Source organism: Malaclemys terrapin, chromosome 8 (assembly GCF_027887155.1).
Source record: "Malaclemys terrapin pileata isolate rMalTer1 chromosome 8, rMalTer1.hap1, whole genome shotgun sequence".
Classification (NCBI taxonomy): domain Eukaryota; kingdom Metazoa; phylum Chordata; order Testudines; family Emydidae; genus Malaclemys; species Malaclemys terrapin.
The window spans coordinates 108,546,482-108,567,232 of NC_071512.1; the positions used below are offsets into that span (position 1 = coordinate 108,546,482).

Genomic DNA, 20,751 nt, shown 5'->3' on the forward strand with positions numbered 1-20,751 from the left:
GCTGTTGTCTGTAGGACCCGGCCTCGCTTGTTGGCGGAAGAGAAAGGATGGTCTCATGGTTAAAGGAGCTGAATGCTACCCTGGGGAACCAGATTCTATCCCTGCCCCTGACACAGAGTTCCTGTGTGATGTCAGGCAAGTCACTTAACCCAAACTTTTCACAGGGGTCCCTGTGTGCTCCTCATTTCTGGTGCCTGACTTGAGACTCTGGGGTCTGATTTGCAGAGGTGCGGAGCACACAGCTGCAGCTGGTCAGTGAGAGCTATGTTTGGAACATATCAAGTGTTGTACAATGTTAAATACTTTGAAAAATCAGGTCTGAGCTATCTCACACTGGGCACCCAGAATTAGTAAACACTTTTGGATTTTAACCGCTCTGTGCCTCAGTTTCCCAACTGTAAAATGGGGAATACAACACCCCATCACCTCAGAGGGTGTTGTGAAAATAAACTCATTCACGTCTGTGAAATACTGAGATACTCTAGTAATGCATCATAGCAAAGCCCAGGAGGAAATTAGTCATTCTGTCTTCAGAGCAGGGTTTGAATAGTGTGCTGTAAGGCCTGGGGCAACACAATGCACAGCTGCTCAGGAAGTGAGCCTCATCCACCCTGACGAGCGCTGAATGAGGGCAGGGTCCTATGGAAAAAAATAGTATGTGAACGTGTTACTAATGACTATCATAAGCACATGAGCAAGGGGGCAGAATTAAGGTTGCCTAGGCAACCTTAATTCTGGTATTTCCTAGCTCTTCAGTGCTTAACTTTGCACCTTAATAATGTTCTTTTAACACTTATCTTGTGGGTTTTAGTGTTTTTATTGAAATATATGTACTCACTGAAACACAGCCATGTCTGACACAGAAGACAGGAGCTATTTATTACAAACCAAAGCAGCATTTCAAATTGGACAGTTTGTGACTAACACCAGCTACGCACTCTAGGACAGGAAGCAAAGTATACTGGACTTAGTGCTCCGCGTTTTCCGTTTTTACCGATTTTCACCAATAAATTAATAAGTTGTTTTTAATTAATGGCATTCAATTTTTAGTGATTTACACCCATTTATCAATTCACTCAATTTTTTGGGATTTTTGATTTAGTCCGAAGTGGAGCACAGGATCTGGTCCAAGAGATGAATATAGCTGGACCGCTTGGTAATAGTGACCATAATATAATTAAATTTAACATCCCTGTGGCGAGGAAAACACCACAGTGGCTCAACACAGTACCATTTAATTTCAGAAACGGGAACTACACAAAAATGCGGAGGTTAGTTAAACAAAAACTAAATGGTACAGAGCCAAAAATGAAATCCCTGCAAACTGCATGGAAACTTTTTAGAGACACCATAATAGAGGCTCAACTTAAATGTATCACCCAAATTAAAAAACATAGTAAGAGAACCAAAAAAGTGCCCCCGTGGCTAACCAACAAAGTAAAAGAAGCAGTGAGAGACAAAAAGGCATCCTTTAAAAAGTGAAAGTTAAATTCTAGTGAGGAAAATAGAAAGGAGCATAAACTCTGGCAAATTAAGTGTAAAAATATATTTAGGAAGGCCAAAGAATTTGAAGAACAGCTAGCCGAAGACTCAAAAAGTAATAGCAAAAAAATTGTAAGTGCATCAGAAGCAGGAAGCCTGCTCAACAACCAGTGGGGCCACTGGACTATTGAGATGCTAAAGCAGCACTCAAGGACGATAAGGCCATTGCGGAGAAACAAAATGAATTCTTTGCATCGGTCTTCACGGCTGAGGATGTGAGGGAGATTCCCAAACCCGAGCCATTCTTTTTAGATGACAAATCTGAGGAACTGTCACAGATTGAGGTGTCATTAGAGGAGGTTTTGGAACAAATTGATAAACTAAACAGTAATAAGTCACCAGGACCAGATGGTATCACCCAAGAGTTCTGAAGAAACTCAAATGTGAAATTGTAGAACTACTAACTGTAGTCTGTAACCTATCATTTAAATCAGCTTCAGTGGCAAATGACTGGAGAATAGCTAATGTGATGCCAATTTTTTAAAAAGGCTCCAGGTGATCCCAGCAATTACAGGCTGGTAAGTCTGACATCAGTACCAGGCAAACTGGTTGAAACTATAGTAGAATTGTCAGACACAGAGATGAACATAATTTGTTAGGGAAGAATCAACATGGTTTTTATAAAGGGAAATCATGCCTCACCAATCTACTTGAATTCTTTGAGGGGGTCAACAAGCATGTGGACAAGGTGGATATAGTGTACTTAGACTTTCAAAAAGCTTTTGACAAAGCCCCTCACGAAAGGCTCTTAAGCAAAGTAAGCTGTCATGGATAAGAGGGAAGGTCCTCTCATGGATAAGTAACTGTTTAAAAGATAGGAAAGACAGGGTAGGAATAAATGGTGAGTTTTCAGAATGGAGAGAGGTAAATAGTGGTGTCTCCCAGGGGTCTGTACTGGGCCCAGTCCTATTCAACATATTCCTAAATGATCTGGGAAAAGGGGTAAACAGTGAGGTGGCAAAATTTGCAAATGATACAAAACTACTCAAGATAGTTAAGTCTCAGGCAGACTGCGAAGAGCTACAAAAGGATCTCACAAAACTGGGCGACTGGGCAACAAAACGGCAGATGAAATTCAATGTTGATAAATGCAAAGTAATGCACATTGGAAAATATAATCCCAACTATACACATAAAATGATGGGGTCTAAATTAGTTGTTATCATTCAAGAAAGAGATCTTGGGAGTCATTGTGGATAGTTCTCTGAAAACATCCACTCAATGTGCAGCAGCAGTCAAAAAAGCAAACAGAATGGTGGGAATCGTTAAGAAAGGGATAGATAAGAAGACAGAAAATATCATATCCCCTCTATATAAATCCATGGTACGCCCACATCTTGAATACTGCATGCAGATGTGGTTGCCCCATCTCAAAAAAGATATACTGGAATTGGAAAAGGTTCAGAAAAGGGCAACAAAAATGATTAAGGGTATGGAACGGCTGCCATATGAGGAGAGATTAATCAGACTGGGACTTTTCAGCCTGGAAAAGAGACGACTAAGGGGGGATATGATAGAGGTCTATAAAATCATGACTGATGTGGAGAAAGTAAATAAGGAAGTGTTATTTACTCCTTCTCATAACACAAGAACTAGGGGTCACCAAACGAAATTAATAGGCAGCAGGTTTAAAACAAACAAAAGGAAGTATTTTTTCATACAACGTACAGTCAACCTGTGGAACTCTTTGCCAGAGGATGTTGTGAAGGCCAAGACTACAACAATGTTCAAAAAAGAACTAGATAAATTCATGGAGGATAGGTCCATCAATGGCTATTAGCCAGGATGGGCAGGGATGGTGTCCCTGGCCTCTGTTTGCCAGAAGCTGGGAATGGTCGACAGGGGATGGATCACTTGATGATTCCCTGCTCTGTTCATTCCCTCTGGGGCACCTGGCAATGGCCACTGTTGGAAGACAGGAGACTGGGCTAGATGGACCTTTGATCTGACCCAGTCTGGCCATTCTTATAGGTACATATTTTTGTTAAACACTAACACTTTACGTGATTGTTGTGTGCTGCAGCTCTGAGAATGAAGCAGTTCCGGAGTGGAAAACACAGAACACACACATGATGGAGGTCAGAAAAACGAAGCAATGTTAATATAGCATTATGATTGGCTCACAAGAAGATGCTGCCTGCCTGTCTGCTTAGTGCGGTGCTGAATTTAAACAATCAATCCTCCACAGGTAAAGATAAGGTAAAAAGGTACACATGGGGCAAAACACGCCCGAATACCAATAAGAAAATCAGTAGTTAGAAATCAACAGAGGGTCCTGTGGCACCTTTAAGACTAACAGAAGTATTGGAGCATAAGCTTTCGTGGGTGAATGCCCACTTCATCAGACGCAAGCAGTTAGAAATGTTCAAGGAAAGTAAAGACAGGCGCGAAGAAGATGCATTGCGCTGCACATACTGTAGCACTGAAGTCAGTGCTCACGCTGACAGAATAAAGGAGCATGTCAAAAGCAAGCAACACAAGAAGCTTAAAGAAGAAAGCGAGCTTCGGGACAAACAGTCCATATCAGGAGCCTTCACCAGGGCTTTAATGAAAGGGAGGACACAGCACGAGTGTGTCAATGAATCTGTACGTGCTCTTTGTTTCACCCAATGACCTGTTAATTGCAGAGGAGCTATTGGTGACTTTATGCGACAATCCTGTCCAACTGCAAAACCCCTTCCTATCACAGACAGCCTCACTTGTAAGTATCGGAAGGAAAATGACGACACTTTGGTACCTAAACCGATGGAACGACTTGATGGAAATATGGGGCCTAATCTGATTTTTGACAAGTCTTCTGATGCTTGGACCGTCCGATTCTTGGCCTTTTGTTTTCAGGTTTTGATCTCAAGGCGAATAAACCCACATTGTTTTGTGCCCACATGACATTCATCCCCTCTGCTGACCGCGTTTAGTCGACACAGCAATAACTGGCATGTTTGAGATGTACCAACTAACTTGGGAGAACGTGGTCACAACTAACACAGATTCTGCTTCCTGCATAGCTAAGTTGACACAGAGATTAAACTCAATCAGAAACTGGAGCTGCTACGTATTACCGGTCTTCTCATCTGATTAACATTGCGCTGTCAGCAGCTACTGCTCCAGAGGAAGTGAAAGATGAGAAATCTGGCGTCGTGGATTTGGGGCTGTTTTCAAGCATGCGAACAAGCTGAAGGCTTTGTTTTACACAGTGCAAGACGAGTGCAGAGCCGACTGCTGTTTACCTACCCTGCTGTGCCACGTCGGTACTTCGCTGCCTGCCATGTAAATCATGCATGGACTGTGCCACTGCATCTCCTAGATCATCCTGAGTTTGTTGGTTCTAAAGCAAAAACTCTGAAGAGACTGGCAAATAACCAGAATGACTGTGAGATTCTGTGCACCAAGGTAATGGTCATTGTTGAAAACTTGGAATCAGCATGTGACACACAGAAAACACTGGAGTTTTCTCTGACTACTGCCGACACGTTTGCCAATACAGACGTTTACCGGATCCTGACAACCAAAGTCTCAATTGAATTAAGCACAAAAGCTGCAGAAGAAAGATATAGCGAGAAAACCCAGCTGTTCCTAGAAATTCTTCTGACCTCGGAACATGAGAAAACAAAAAAGTATTCAAAACCTTCGACACAACACCCTGTGAGAAATGGGAGATGACCACGGCCCATAATCTGAACCTCAAAGTGTTTGGTGCCAAAGATTTTTTTTGGAATGTCATCCAGGTGTTGCACCCCTTCCTCAAGGTGAATTTTGCAGCAGACGATGATTGTTATGCCAGAGCATTTCAACTATTTACCACTAAAGATGAAATTTTAAATCTGAAAAGGGAATTTACTACTCACATGAACTTGCCTACCCCTGACAATGCGAAAGTGGATGTGCTGGCTTTGTGGAACAGTCATCCAGACACGCTTCCCAACTTCACCAAAGTGGCACAGCGAGCTTGGAGTGTACCCCCTGGACCTACCGACACTGAGCGCTTATTTTTAAAGTTGGACTACCTCCAAGACAGCAAGAGGCTCAACATGAGTGAGCAGACTTTTGAAGAACATTACACGAGCAAACGCAAACCAGGATTTCTGGAAAAGCTACTAGCTCTGAGAGACAAAATATACCTTTGTACATTTAAAAAAAAAAAAAAAGCTTAAATTATAGCAGTAAAATGTGGATATTACAAAAAAAATTCGTTTTTCTCCCCCCCCCCCCCCCCCCCGATTTTTTTATTTTTAACCCAATTTCATCCCAGGTTTAACGTTTGGAAAATAAACACTGAAAAGTTACCAGATTTTTTTTAATTTTTTGTTTGTTTGTTTGTTATTAAACAGATAAAAACTGAAGACACGGAACACTAACTGTACCGCACCCAACCAAAACCCCAGTGGAAATTTTAGGTAGGTGGAACGTAAGTATTTGTGTTGCAATTTGGCAAGGAAACTGCAGCCAACACCCAAAATTTGTCACGTGATCCAGGGTGACAAGGGTAAAGGCCTTGTCTAAGTCTCATTCGAAATATGAGCCCTCTTGCTACACAGCACCTCCTAGAGCCATAATGGGGCACTGAGTCAGTGCTGATGCAGCAGGAACAACACTGCCACCTATTGAATCACCCACAGCACTCCCACTAGCACCAAGGCTGTACTGCCAAGCTCTGACCCCATTCCAAACCCACTTAGCCTGAAGGATCAGGTGAGACGGCAGCCTGAGGTCGCAGGCCAGACTGCAACTGAAAATGTTATTGCCCAATATAGCGCACTATACTCCGGGTGTGGAAGGAAGGGACTTCTCAGGCTCTCATCTGAGACACTATGCAGAGGATAGCTCCCTGCTGTGTGATGACAGCCAGCCTGTCCACTTCCCCCACCCCCACACACTCCCACTTACTTTGTTGAACCTGGCGAAGGGGTAATCCTTTCCCTCCTCTGCAGCCCTCCTCCAGTGGTAGAACATCGCCCCGTCTTTCCTTGCGGGGTTGGTGAAGGGCATCCACTTCCAGGGCCGTACTTTTTTGGAGCCCAGCTTTGCCTTGACTGTGCGGTAGCCCTGCGTCGTGTCACTGGGCAGCAGTGGAGGCGCATCCCTGCAGAGCAGAGAAGGCCAGGTTGAGAGAAGCAGCAGTCTGCACTGCACTGCACTCCTCTGGAGAGTTTCTGCTATGGATCCTGGCAGTGCAGTAGGTGGTGCAGGAGACCTAGGTTCAAGCCCCATTCCTGATTTCGCACTGCCCAGGATGGACAGACACCACACACAGCTCCAGGGTGACACTCTGGCTTTGGGTCACGCAACAGCATCCACCCCCCAATCGCTCTGAATCAACTCAAGTCCACCGCTGATGGGCTCCAAAGGGGAGTCAAAGCCACCACGATGTAAAGAGTGATGAGGGCGCAGAGCCTGCTAGCGAGGTTCGAGTCATTCTGTGTCAATGGAAAGTCACATGCCTGGCCCGGAAACGGAGCAAACAGCACGGAGGCGTCTGAAAGGAAGAGCTGTCTGGAAAGCAGACAGGCTAGAGACCTCTGGGCCGATGGCACAGTCCATAGCAAATGCCATATTTAGGGCTGGGACGGAATTTTCCCCTGGGTCACATTGGAAGAAATGTGGGGGGTTCGCCTTCCTCTGCAGCATGGGGCACGGGTCACTTGCAGGTTTAAACTAGTGTCAATGGGGGATTCTCCATAACTTCATGTCTTTAAATCATGAGTTGAGGATGTCAGTAACTCAGCCAGAAGTTAAGGGTCTGTTACCGGGGTGAGTGGGTGAGGTTCTGTGCAAGGAGCCATGAGCAAGAGGTCAGACTAGATCATGATGGTCCCTTGTGATCTTAAAGTCTATGAGTTTGCAGCATAACGCTTGCGGAAACAAAAGCAGTTGTTACTCCCGGTGGCACATACAGGGGAATGAGATACAAAAGGGCATATATGCTGCCCCAGGCGACGTAGCTCTGGAGTGACTGCACTTTTCTCATCACCTGCGCAGAGCAAAGCCTCCCCATTTTGGAATGAGAAAGAAAATATAAACAAGAGAAACAAAAACGATAAAAAGCTTGGAGGAGATGAGACTCAAGGAGCTAAATTTTAGGGGCTGGACTGTCAAAGGTTCCAAGTGTGACTAGGCCAGGCAATGACAGACTGGAACCAGGGGTGGGTGCCAGTTCTCCCATGAGACTGTGCAGAACACTAACCAGACGCGCTTACTTTTTATCGGAGTAGAGAAGTGCATAAACCTCTCGGTGCATCCCCTCCGGCCTCTTAAATGTCAGCGTCTCAGATGATTTCTTGGATTTTTTCTGAAACAGAAGATTTTGGTTATACATTTAGAGTTTAAGGCAGAAGAGACCATTCGATCACACAGACTGACTTCTTCTATATATCACCGGCTATTATATTTCACCCAGTTATCCCTGTATAGAGCCCAATAACTTGTGTTTGGCTTCCAGAAAGGTATCCCGTCTTGATTTGAAAACAGCAGGTGATGGGAAATCCACCACTTCCCTTGGTAGTTTGTTCCAATGGTTAATTAATCACCCTCACTGTTAAAAATGTGTGCCTCATTTCTTATTGAATTTGTCTGGCTTCCATTGGTCCTTGTTCTGCCTTTCTCTGCTCGATTCAAGTCTTTTACTACCCGGAATTTTCTCCCCAGGAAGGTACTTATACACTGTAATGTCGTCACTCCTCAGTCTTCTTTTTCATAAACTAAACAGACTGAGCTCTTAAAGTCTCTCACAGTAAGGCATTTTCTTCAGCCCTCAAATCATTTTTGTTGCTCTTTTCTGCACCCTCTCCAGTTTTTCAACATCTTTTTTAAAATGTGGACACTAAAACTGGACCCAGTATTCTGGTATCAATCTCACCAATGCTATATACAGAGATAAAATCACCTCCCTACTCCTCCAGCTAGCGCTTTTTGAATATCGGGACATTAGAGCTCTTCTATTCTTCTGGAGTTATCCTAGTATTCCAAGATTTATAAAAATTAACATCAGTGAGCCAGAGATCTCCTCAAGACAACTGTTTTACGACTCTTGGTTGCAAATTATTCAGGCCTGTTGATTTTTAAGTATTTATTTCTAGGAAATATTGTTTAACACCCTTCTTAGTTACTAAGGTACTGGAAACTACTTCAATGTCCTGCATCTTTCCAAATACAGAATAGAAATATTTATTGGACACTTCTATCTTTCCTGCATCATTAACAGTTTTACATCTCCACCTAGTAATGGGCCTATACCATTCTTGGAATTTCTTTTGTTACTTCAATTTATACACCTCTACCCCGAAATAACATGACCCAATATAACACGAATTTGGATATAAAGCAGTGCTCTGGGGAGGCGGGGCTGCGCACTCCGGCAGATCAAAGCATGTTCGATATAACGCGGTTTCACCTATAATGCGGTAAGATTTTTTGGCTACTGAGGACAGCATTATATTGGGGTAGAGGTGTACTTTAAAAACTCCTTATTTTCCTTAGTCCTGCCAGCTGTGGAGTTTTCCCTTATGACTTTAGCTTCCTTTATCAATTTTCTATTTTTGAAATCTTCCTAACTTATATTGATTATTATCTATTTCCATTTTACTTCATTTGTCATATGTTGCTTCTCCCCAACTACTGCCTTCACTCTGTCATGGAGCTAGGATGGGATTTTAATCAGTTGTCCTCTTTCTTGATTGTGGCTTTTTGGCCATCTAATACACTTCTTTTAAAACTCCCAATTTTCATTCACATTTTTCTGTCTACATATTTCCTCTGAATCAATTTTGCTCATAATTTTCCTCAGCTTTGGGAAATTAACCCTTTGGAAGCACCAGTTGGCGCTGTCCTCTGTTTGCTCATATTGAATGTAATCACGTCATGATCACTGGTCCCTAGGCAAACACCAACTTCCAGCACATTGATAAATTCACCTTATCTCTCATAATGATGTCTAACATAGAGTTACCTCAAGTTACTTTTGCATTAGAAAATGACCTATATTTTTTAGAAACACGAATGGTGTTTTACCACTGGCTGCATAAGACCTCCAAAGTGTGTCTCCCAAACTGAAGTACCCCATAATACTGTTTATCTTTCCACACATTATAGATAGGTGTTTAAGGAGTAACTCATCCTGGTCTCTGGTTTCCACTGGTGGCATATAACAGAGCTGCACCAATACCCGGTCCCTGGCTTTGTTAGTTAGCACATTGATCCATATGCATTCAAGATCCTGTGGGTCTGAGTTATTCATAACTTTCATACAAGTAATGGGCTCTTTAAGGCAGAGTGGCCCCCCCCACTCTTTTACCCACTCTGTCCTTCGCACACAGGTCATAGCTAGTGATTTTAACACCCCAATCGTGCACATTCTCGCACCAGTTTTCATTCATGCAGTTATATCAGTCTTTGCATCTCTCTGTTTATATTGTCCCATCCCCATAGCGTCTGAGCACAACAATGCCCCTGTGAAGTATGGAAGACGTATTATACCCCTTTAACAGGTGGGAAACTGGGGTACAGTGCAAATTTTCTTAATACAGACAAGACCTAAATGACTTGCCCAAGGTCACACAGAGATCCTGTGGTCAAGCCAGAGACATGGCGCGGGGTCTCTCAAGTCCCAGTTTCAACGCCTTAACCCCAAAGCCTTCCCTTCTTGAGTTTGCCAGACATTTGGCATTTGACTGTTTAGATTTCTGACGAAACGTTTGGATTCTGTGAACACAACTCTCTGGAACACAAGGAGATGGGTAACTGAAGATACAGGGAAGGGAGGAGATGGACGTACATGTAAGATGCCAGATACTCCATGGAAATGCCAAAAGTAAACAACTGTAATAGTAAGAAATATTTGTTTTCCTCCCATTCTTTCAGTTATAGTCATTTGAGGTGACACTTGTGAGAACAGTAGGTAAAAAGTTTTCAGACACAAGTGTGATTTTCAAGTTGGTGACTAGGGCAAAGCGTTCAGGCCCATAACCCCAGTACCTTATCAGAATTGATGATGTCCTTCTTATTGATGGTTCCCGTGTTCTCTGACTCCAGACCCCCCAGCTCCAGAATATCCCGCACGTCTGCGCCCGTCGCCATCTTGCTCTCTATTGGAAGAAACACAGCGATTAAAACAGGAGCCCTATGAACGGGCATCCACAGGGCATATAGGCAGATTGTCCTCTGTAAAATTAACCACTTTGCTCACGCCCCTCCCATGTACAACAGCCCTTGCCACTCTTCCCCACAGAGCAAACAGACCAAGTCATTCATCCTTGTTCAGCAGAAACAGGGCTTTGGAGCGGAGCCCGGAGCTGGAGCGTGGAGCAGCAGGTTTTTGCCTGGAGCTGGAGAGGAGCCGGAGCACAGCTCCAAAGCCCTGATATTTGATTCTAAAATGGACTTTATTCTTCAGATGCTTAGCAACAGAAAATGAGGGATACCAGTGCAGGGTACCTGTTCCTGGAAAAGAACATAGGCATCACCTTAATGGCTCACACCAAGGTATTTCTAGCCCAATAACCTGTCTCTGAAAATGGCCAGCACTAGATGCTTCAGATATCTTAAAAATAACCAAATTATTTTGACAAGGAGGACAGAGGTCAAGTCTAAAACTACTGACAAGCTGAGGAAAAAAATGACTTTTCCAACATAAAATAATGCAAAATTTACCAAATATTTTCAACTTTATATATACTGCACCAACGGAGATGCAGCCACCTCTGGTGTGGCGCCAGCTGTCACACAGTGAAAAAGGGGACATTTCTAGCCAAATGCTCTCTCGCTATCATGACAGTGACCCCACTGGATCTTTAGTGCCCACACAGAGCAGAGAAGGACGGCATTTGTAAGGTCTTATCCAAAGCGCCACACACAATAAAGTGCCTGGAATTCTACTTATTTATTGTGGATCCAGGGCTGTTGAGATTTGACAACCAGTGGTTCCAGGGAGACTAGCCATCTCAAACCTGACAGTTAAACCGCTAAAATATCCCCTCCTAGATCTTCATCTCCTAAGAGTATAAAAGATTCCCACGGCTGACTGCTCATCCGTTCAGCTACCCAGCCAGTTAAGAGAGAATGACTTTTATTAGAGCACATTCCTCACAGGCACCAGTATGGATGTGCTGCTTTCCCATGGGCTCAGTAAAAATAAACTTTCCAAAGAAGGAAAATCCAGGTAAGTGAGAAGCTGCCACTTGCCCAAGTGGGATGGGGTTTGCAAATCAGTCCTGTTACCTGCCCGGATCCCAGACTTCCACTCTGAACAGACCCCCTCCCACTGCAAAGGCTGCTAGTGCTGACTTCTCCTTGGGATTTACCTACAGGAGAAAATGCAAAATGACCCCTCAGTCACAGCCCAGGGGTAAAACTGGCTGGGATTTCCTAGGCGGCTGAGATGGCGATTAAGGCTCTTTGGGTCCTGGTGAATCCATTTTCAAATCATGATGGGATGTTTTTCTAACAGATCTGCCCTAGGAATTCTTGGGGGCAACTAGTCAGACTTGATCAGAATGGTCCCTTCTAGCCTTGCATCTGTGACCTCTCAGGGCATCCCACTGGATACAGATTCTCCAGGGCCCACTAATCCCTGCCCCACCTCAGGAGCCATCAGAGAAAACTCCCTCAATCCCTGCCCAGAGACCCTATGTCCAGCCCCGAACCCCCCAAGGACCCCGACACCATCCTCAGACACCCCCCAGCCCCTCCCCCCAAGGACCCCAACCCCCCCCCAACCCCAACGGACCCCGACCCCATCCTCAGACCCCCCCCAGCCCCTCCCCCAGGGCCCCGACCCCATCCTCAGACCCCCCCAGCCCCTCCCCCCAGGGCCCCGACCCCATCCTCAGACCCCCCCAGCCCCTCCCCCCAGGACCCCTCCCCCATCCTCAGACCCCCCCAGCCCCTCCCCCCAGGACCCCTCCCCCATCCTCAGACCCCCCCAGCCCCTCCCCCCAAGGACCCCGACCCCATCCTCAGACCCCCCCGACCCCAGCCCCACTCTCCCACCTGGGCCGGGGCCACCCTAGGCAGCGCAGCCGGGGCAGGTGTCACCGCAATTCGGGTCCGACCAGAGGGACTTCCGGTCTCCGCCGCTACGAACCGGAAGTGCCCGGAACGTGAGCGGAACCGGAACCGGAACCCGGCGCCCGCCCGCTCCCCTCAGTCCCGGGGGTCCCGCCGGATCGGGCCCGGGCCCGGGCCCCGGTGTGACTGAGCGGGCAGGGCCTGTGCCGCCAGCCCGGCCCCGGGGGGTGTTGGGTCACGGCCCCCCCGGCTAGCGGCGGAGCGCAGCTCCCAGGCGCCGGTTAGCCCCGCCCCCTGTCCCTGCCCGGGCCCCGCCCCCTGGCTTAGGGGCCGTGGCACAGCCAATCCGCGCCCTGCCCTGGCTGCTCGCCGCTAGGGGGCGCCCTCGCCCTGCCCTGCCCGCTGCACGGGGCGGGACCGAGCTGCTGCTGGAGGAGCCCCTCACACACGGCTTCCCTGGCCCCGCCCACCTCCCTGTTGTCCTTAACACCCCCCCCACTGCGTGCCCCCCCCCGAGCCGTCCCCCCCCCGCACACACCTGTCTGGCTCCCTAATGGCCGGGCGCAGCAGAAGGCGTTAAGGGAACTAACCTGGGCTTCCATTTTCATCGAGCATTTCCTGGAGCCCCCCCCCCCCCCCCCCCGCTATACAAACTCCAGGGGGGGTTGGAAATATTTAAGCCCTGGAACTGGCCCTGTCGGAAGCCACGTGAGGCTGTGTCTTTAGCACCGTTCACTGGGTCCATGTTTCAGAAACAGTGGCTCAGATCGGCCGGGGGCACTGGGAAATGTAACCCCCAGTCTCACTCAAGGGTCACTTCACTTCACGCTGCTGTCTGCCCGGCCTTTGCATAGCTAAGCATGGCACACCGCAGCCCGCGCTGCGTGAGAGAGAGGCCCTCTCTTTGGTCAGCTCTGTGTGTAGTTAGACCAGTGTATTATATTAGCAAAGCGCTCCTAATGTGGACACAGCTTTCACCAGCAAAAGTGTTCTTTGGGTGGGATAGCTTATTCCAGCCCCACTTGCTGCGTGGTCTACACTTAGAAGTTTTGCCAACATAGCTGGGAGGAGGGCAGGAATCAAACCCCTAGCTGATTTAGCTATGCTTGCAAAAGCCCCAGTGTAGGTGCAGTTATACTGGGTGGAGGAGTCCTTTTGTAGGTCTGGCTTGTTTCATTTGGGGAACTGGTAAAAGCTTTGTCCACACTAGGGGCTATTGCCAGCATAGTTCTGTCAGTCACAAATCACACCCCTGACCAACATAGCTATGAAGGCAAAAGTTTGTAGTGAAGGGACCAAACTCTGTTAATTCTGGTGGGGGGAGACACAGATAGAGCTAGGAGGAATTAGAGGGGAAATGAAGGCATATATATATATATATATATATATATATATATATATATATATATATATATATATATATATATCAACTTCCCCTTTTCTCCAATTGTTTATATGTTTATATATATATATGCCTTCATTTCCCCTCTAATTCCTCCTAGCTCTATCTGTGTCTCCCCCACCAGAATTAACAGAGTATATAAACATATAAACAATTGGAGAAAAGGGGAAGTTGATATATAGATATAGATATATAGATATATATGCCATCATTTATATAAACATATAAACAATTGGAGAAAAGGGGAAGTTGATAGGAATTAATATAAACCAGAAGCTAGGAATTGCAAAAAGTTGATAAGGGAAGCCAAGGGACACAAGGAGAAATCTACGGCCAGCAGAGTTAAGGACAGTCAGAAGGAGTTTTTAAAATATATTAGGAACAAAAAGAATCCTGACAATGGTATTGGTCCATTAGTAGATGGAAATTGTAGAATTATAATAATGCAGAAAAAGCAGAAGTGTTCTGTATTCAGGGAGAAAACAGATGATATAGCCTCATCATCTGGTGGTGACAATACTCTTTCCCTTCCACTAGTATCTCTGAAGAGTGTTAAACCACAGCTACTAAAGTTAGACATTTTTAAATCAGTAGGTCCAGCTAACTTGCATCCAGAGTTTTAAAAGAGTTGGCTGAAAAATTCACTGGACTGCTAATGTTGATTGTCAATGAGTCTTGGAGCCCTGGGGAAGTTCCAGAAGACAGTTGATGTTGTGCCATTTTTTTTAAAAGGGTAAACAGGATGAGCCAGGTAATTATAGGCCTACCAGCCTGACATAAATTCCTGGCAAGACAATGGAGCAGAGAATACAGGACTTGATTAATAAATAATTAAAGGAGAGTAAACCTATTAATGCCATCAACATGGGTTTATGGAACACAGTTCCTGTCAAACATTATTTTTTATGAGATTGCAAGTTTGTTTGAAAAAGATAATAGTGTTGCTGTAATATACTTAGACTGCTGTAAGGCATTTGACTTGATTCGGCGCAACATTTTGATTAAAAAGCTAGAAGGATATCAAATGAACATCGCACACATTAAGTGGATTAAAACTGGCTAACTGATAGGTCTCAATATGTAACTAAAGGGGAATTGTCACTGAGCAGGTCTCTTTCCCCTGGTGTCCTGCAGGGACTGTTTTTTTGCACTATGCTATTTAACATTTTTATCAGTGACCTGCAAGAAAATATAAAATCATCATTCAAAAAGTTTACCCAACAACTGGGGGAGTGGTAAACAATGAAGAGGACAGGTCACTGATTCACAGAGATCTTGATCACATGATAAATTGGGAACAAGTAAACAACATGCGTTTAATGTGGCTAAATGTGAATGTATACAACTATGAGCAAAGAAAGTAGGCCATGCTTACAGGCTGGGGGACTCCCTCCTGGGAAGCCGGGACTCTGAAAAAGATTTGGGGGTTGTGGTGGATAATCAGCTGAACGTGAGCTCCCAGTGTGATGCCATGGCCGAAAAAACTAATGCAATCCTGGGATGCATAAAAAGGAATCTCAAGTAGGAGCAGAGAGGTTATTTTATCTCTGTATTTGGCACTGTGGTGCAACTGCTGCTGGAATAGTTTGCCCAGTTCTGGTGCCCACATTTCAAGAAGGATGTTGATAAATTGGAGAGGGTTCGGAGAAGACCCACGAAAATGGGGGATGCCAGCATAGAATCACGGAGATGTAGGGCTGGAAGGAACCTCAAGAGGTCATCTAGCCCAGCCCCTGTGCTGAGGCAGGACCAAATAAACCTAGACCACCCCTGACAGGGGTTTGTCCAACCTATTCTTAAAAACCTCCAATGGTGACGATTCCACAACCTCCCTTTGAAGTCTGTTCCAGAGCGTAACTCCCCAGAGAGTTAGAAAGATTTTCTGAATCCTACTATCTGACCTAAATCTCCCTCGCTGCAGGTGAAGCTCATCACTTCTTGTCCTACCTGCAGTGGACATGGAGAACCATCAGTCACTGTGCTCTTTATAACAGCCCTTAACCCCATCAGTTTTCTATTCTCAAGATTAACCATAATAATATATAATAATAATAAATAATAAATACCAGGCCCCAGGTTTTTAACCTTTCCTCGTAGATCAAGTTTTCTAAACCTTTGATCATCTTTGTTGCTCTCATCTGGACTCTCCAATTTATCCACATCTTTCCTGAAGGCCAGGGCCCAGAACTGAACACTGCTCTAGCCGTGCCTTCACCAGTGCCATGGAGAACAGGACAGTTACCTCCCGTGTCTTACAACACTCCTGTTAATACACCCCAAGATGAGATTAGCTTTTTTTGCAACTGCATCTCATTGTTGACTCATATTCAATTTGTGATCCACTATCACCCAAATCCTTTTCAGCAGTATGTAAGAACGGTCATACTGGGTCAGATCAATGGTCCATCTAGCCCAGTATCCTGTCTTCCGACAGCAGCCAATGCTGGTAATGAACAGAACAGGGAATCATCAAATGTCGCCCATTCCCAGCTTCTGGCAAACAGAGTCTAGGGACACCATCCCTGCCCATCCTGGCTAATAGCCATTGATGGACCTATCCTCCATGAATTTATCTAATTATTTTTTGAACCCTGTTATACTCTTAGACTTCACAACATCCACTGGCAAAGAGTTCCACAAGTTGACTGTGCATTGTGTGAAGAAATACTTCCTTTTGTTTGTTTTAAATCTGCTGCCCATTAATTTGGTGACCCCTAGTTTTTGTGTTATGAGGAGTAGTAAACAACACTTACTTTCTCCATACCATTTTAGAAATCTCTATCATATCTCCCCTTAGTCATCTCTTTTCCAAGCTGAAAAGCACTACCCTCTACCCAGTTATTCCCCATTTTGTAGTTGTGCATTTTATTTTTTCTTCTCTGTGTTGTACTTTGCACTTGTCATTATTTAATTTCATCTTGTTGATTTCCAATTCTTCAGTTTGTCAAAAGCAACAGAGGGTCCTGTGGCACCTTTAAGACTAACAGAAGTATTGGGAGCATAAGCTTTCGTGGGTAAGAACCTCACTTCTTCAGACCTTTTCTTATGGCTTTTTTATGTCCCTTGCATCTGAAGAAGTGAGGTTCTTACCCACGAAAGCTTATGCTCCCAATACTTCTGTTAGTCTTAAAGGTGCCACAGGACCCTCTGTTGCTTTTTACAGATTCAGACTAACACGGCTACCCCTCTGATACTCAGTTTGTCAAGATTGTTTTGAATTTTAACCCTGTCCTCCAAAGTGCTTGCAGCCCGTCCCAGTTTGGTGTCATCTGCAAATGTTGTACACATACGCGCCACTCCATTATCTAAATAATGAATGAAAATGTGGAAAAGTATTGGACCTAGACTAACCTCTGCAAGAGCTCCCTAGAAACATACCCCTCCCCCCCGTTAGACAGCGAACCATTGATAACTACTCTGAATATGGTCTTTCAACCAATTTTGCACCCAACTTTATAGTAATTTCATCTAGACCACATTTTTCTAGTTTGCTTATGAGAATGTCATGTGGGACTATGTTAAAAGTGTTGCTGAAATCAAGATATCTCATAACTACAGCTTCCCCCATATCCACTAGGTCAGGTCAAACAAGGACATTAGGTTGGTTTGGCAGGATTTGTTCTTGACTCCTAATAGTCATGCTGGCTAGTCCTTATATGCCTAGTATCCCTTGGCACTTGCAAATTGATTGTTTCATAATTTGTGTCCAGGTATTCATAGAATATCGATCATCTAGTCCAACCCCCTGCTCAAAGCAGGACCAATCCCCAAATCCCTAAATGGCCCCCTCAAGGATTGAACTCACAACCCTGCATTTAGCAGGCCAATGCTCAGCTGACCGGTCTATAATTCCCCAAGTCCTTTTTAAAGCTAGGCACTATGTTTGCCCTTCTCTAGTCCTCTGGGATCTCACCTGTCTGCTATGAATTCTTTCAAAGGTAGTTGCTAATGTTCTGAGATTGTTTTAGCTATTTCCTTCCATACCCTGGGATGAATTTCATCAGGCCCTTCCAACTTGAATACAGCTGTTACCTAACTATTCATTAACATGTCCTTTCCCTATTGTGGCTTGCATTCCTTCCCCCTTGGTGTTAATATTAATTGGGTTAAGTACCTGGTCACAATTTACCTTTTTAGTGAAGATTGAAGCAAAATGGGTGTTAAACACCTCAGCCTTCTTGGTATCATCCATTGTTAGCTCTCCTTCCCTGCTAAGTAGAAGACCTCCACCTTCCTTTGTCTTGCTCTTGCTCCTAATGTAGTTTATAAAACCTTTTCTTATGGCTTTTATTATGCCCCTTGCCAGGGGTAACTCTTTTTCAGCCTTAGACTGGCTGATTTTGTCCCTACCTGCTTGTGCTGGTTTTTTGTACTGTTCTCTAGCAATTAGTCCATGTTTATACTTTCTGTAGCGGTCCTTTTGATTTTTTTCAGGTGATTAAAGAGCTCCTAATGGAGCCTATCTTCCCTTTGCATGGGGATAGTTTACTGTTGCATCTTTAATATTATCTTCTTGAGAAACTGCCAGATCTCCTCTATCCCTAAGAATTTTTTCCCATGGGACCTGACCTACCAGTTTGCAGAGTTTGTTAAAGTCTGCTTCTGGACATTCGCTGCCCTCACTCCTTCCTTCACTGCCTGAACCCAACAGTTCCAACACATTCCAAAAACTTACTGGCCTTTGGTGTTTTGCCATTTTGCTTCACCAGCAGATGTCTGGGTCAAGTCCTCCCATGACTACCAGGTTGCTGTTGTTTGTTCTAGAAATGCCTCCTCCACCTGATTTGGGGGCTGTAGTAGATCCTAACCATGACAGCGCCCCTGGTTTTTCCCCTGTTTATCTTCAGCCAAAGACTTTCAACTGGTCTGCCTCTCCCATCCTGCTGGATCTCAGAACAAGTGCATAATTCAACCTGCCGCTCCCCGGTGTTCCTTAACAAGCTGTACCCCTCAGTACCAACATTCCAGTCACAAGGCTGATCCCATGAGATCTCTGTGATGCCAATTAAGTCATAATTCATCCAGTTCTTCCTGTGTATTCTCCAGAGCTTGCATTTGTCTGCAGACATTTAAGATGTTGAGCAGATTCCAACAGTTTTCCCTCTTGTTGCTCCTATGACCCTATTGAAATTTTCCATTTCCCCCTCCCACAACATTCAGCCCTCTGGTAAGGTCACCTTTTTTTTTTTAAATAGACCTACAAGTGGGTTTTTGTCATCTGCCCCCTTTGATCCGATTTAAATCCCCCCTTTTAGCACATAGTACAGCTGGGGGGTGGGGGGTGGATTTTTCCATACTCCTGACCAATATGTGTGCCAGGAAACCTTTGCAGCGCAGACCTGGCCTTAGATTGTAAGCTGCTTGGGGCAGGGCTGGGCTTTGTACAGCCCCTGGCATAATGGGGTCCTGATCCGACCCTCGGGCTCCTAAGCACTGCAGCAATACAGAGCAATCCGAATGATAAATCCAGATAGGCCAGTGGTGTCAGTCGCCCGGACCCCGCGCTGCTCCCGACCCCGGGGCAGATTCTCAGCTCTCGGTTTGAAAATGGATGTTTCCATCCAGCCTTCGCCATTTCAGGGGGGGGGGGGGGGAGACTTTCAGAATGTGAAGCGAGTGTGACTAACCCAGTGATGTTTGCCTGAGTCTGCAGCCAGCCTGGAAAAATGGCTCTCCAGGCCGAACTGCCCTGGTCCTGAGCGGTTTTACTGGGGTGCCCAATGGGGACATGGCAGCATTAACTGCTTCATTGCTGATCCTTCAGCAGCTGGAAGGGGTGGGGGTTAAGCCCCCAGTAGAAGTGAGGGTGGAAGGGAGAAAGGCTGGGGAAAGACGAGAAGCAGAGGGGTGCCCTGAACTGAAGTTGAGCAGACGGCCCTGGCGCTTTGTGCAGCGAGGAGGAAGCAGCAGTGCTCTGGACGCAGGCAGGGGGCCAAGGTGTGTGCCTGCATTCAGCACAGGTGAGTTGGCCCCGCCCTGAGACCTGCACAGCTGTGGCTCATGCTGCTATTTAATTCAAGCTGCCTGTCATTCATGGACTGATTGAATCACTTCCAGCTCAGCCAGGCAGGTGCTTTGAAATCCCCAGGGCTGCTGGCTGCCATTGTATAACACCCGTGAGAAATTAACCAGTTTCTGTCCCACTGATTGACTGGCTGATTGCTTCACAGCTAGGGCCCGTTTGGGGGACAGCCAGGCCAGTGCGGGATCCTTGCCTGCCCTCTGTTCCACAGGGCTCCCAATTGACTCAAGCCATGTGGCTGCCTTTGCTTCCTGGGCATGGCAGGGCCTGGCCCTCCACGGCATAACAGGCCCTGTAACCCTCCACTGAGGTGGCAGGTTCTGGGGCAGCTTTGTTTAAATGAGAAGATCGTAGAATCATAGGCCTGGCAGGGACCTCGAGAGGTCGTCTGGTCCAGTCCCCTGCACTCAAGGCAGGACTAAGACCATCCCTGACAGGTGTTTGTCTAACCTGTTCTTAAAAGCCTCCAGTGACAGAGACTCCACAACCTCCCTAGGCAATTTATTCCAGTGTTACCCACCCTGACAGTTAGGAACTTTTTCCTAATGTCCAACCTAGACCTCCCTTGCTGCAATTTAAGGCCATTGCTTCTTGTCCTATCCTCAGAGGTTAATAAGAAAAATTTTTCTTCCTCCTCCTTATAACAACCTTTTATATACTTGAGAACTGGTATCACGTCCCCTCTGAGTCTTCTCTTCTCCACATTAAACAAACACAATTTTTTTCAATCTTCCCTTATAGGTCATGTTTTCTAGACCTTTAATCATTTTTGTTGCTCTTCTCTGGA

The 20,751-nt window shown here is 45.6% G+C and overlaps 1 protein-coding gene across 3 annotated transcripts in view; it reads right to left on the minus strand.

Moving 5' to 3' along the window:
* The window catches only part of DMAP1 (DNA methyltransferase 1 associated protein 1), a 49,167-nt gene extending 36,458 nt beyond the window's left edge, over window positions 1-12,709 (minus strand). The window contains exons 1-4 of one of the 3 annotated variants that reach the window (XM_054038022.1): window positions 12,523-12,709; window positions 10,510-10,619; window positions 7,737-7,828; window positions 6,427-6,622 (exon numbers count right to left, since the gene is read on the minus strand). In XM_054038022.1, coding sequence (XP_053893997.1) covers window positions 6,427-6,622; window positions 7,737-7,828; window positions 10,510-10,611 — 390 coding nt within the window. In that variant the 5' untranslated portion in view covers window positions 10,612-10,619; window positions 12,523-12,709. The other 2 variants (XM_054038025.1, XM_054038024.1) reach the window with 2 other exon arrangements.
* Between the last annotated feature and the right edge of the window lie 8,042 nt (window positions 12,710-20,751).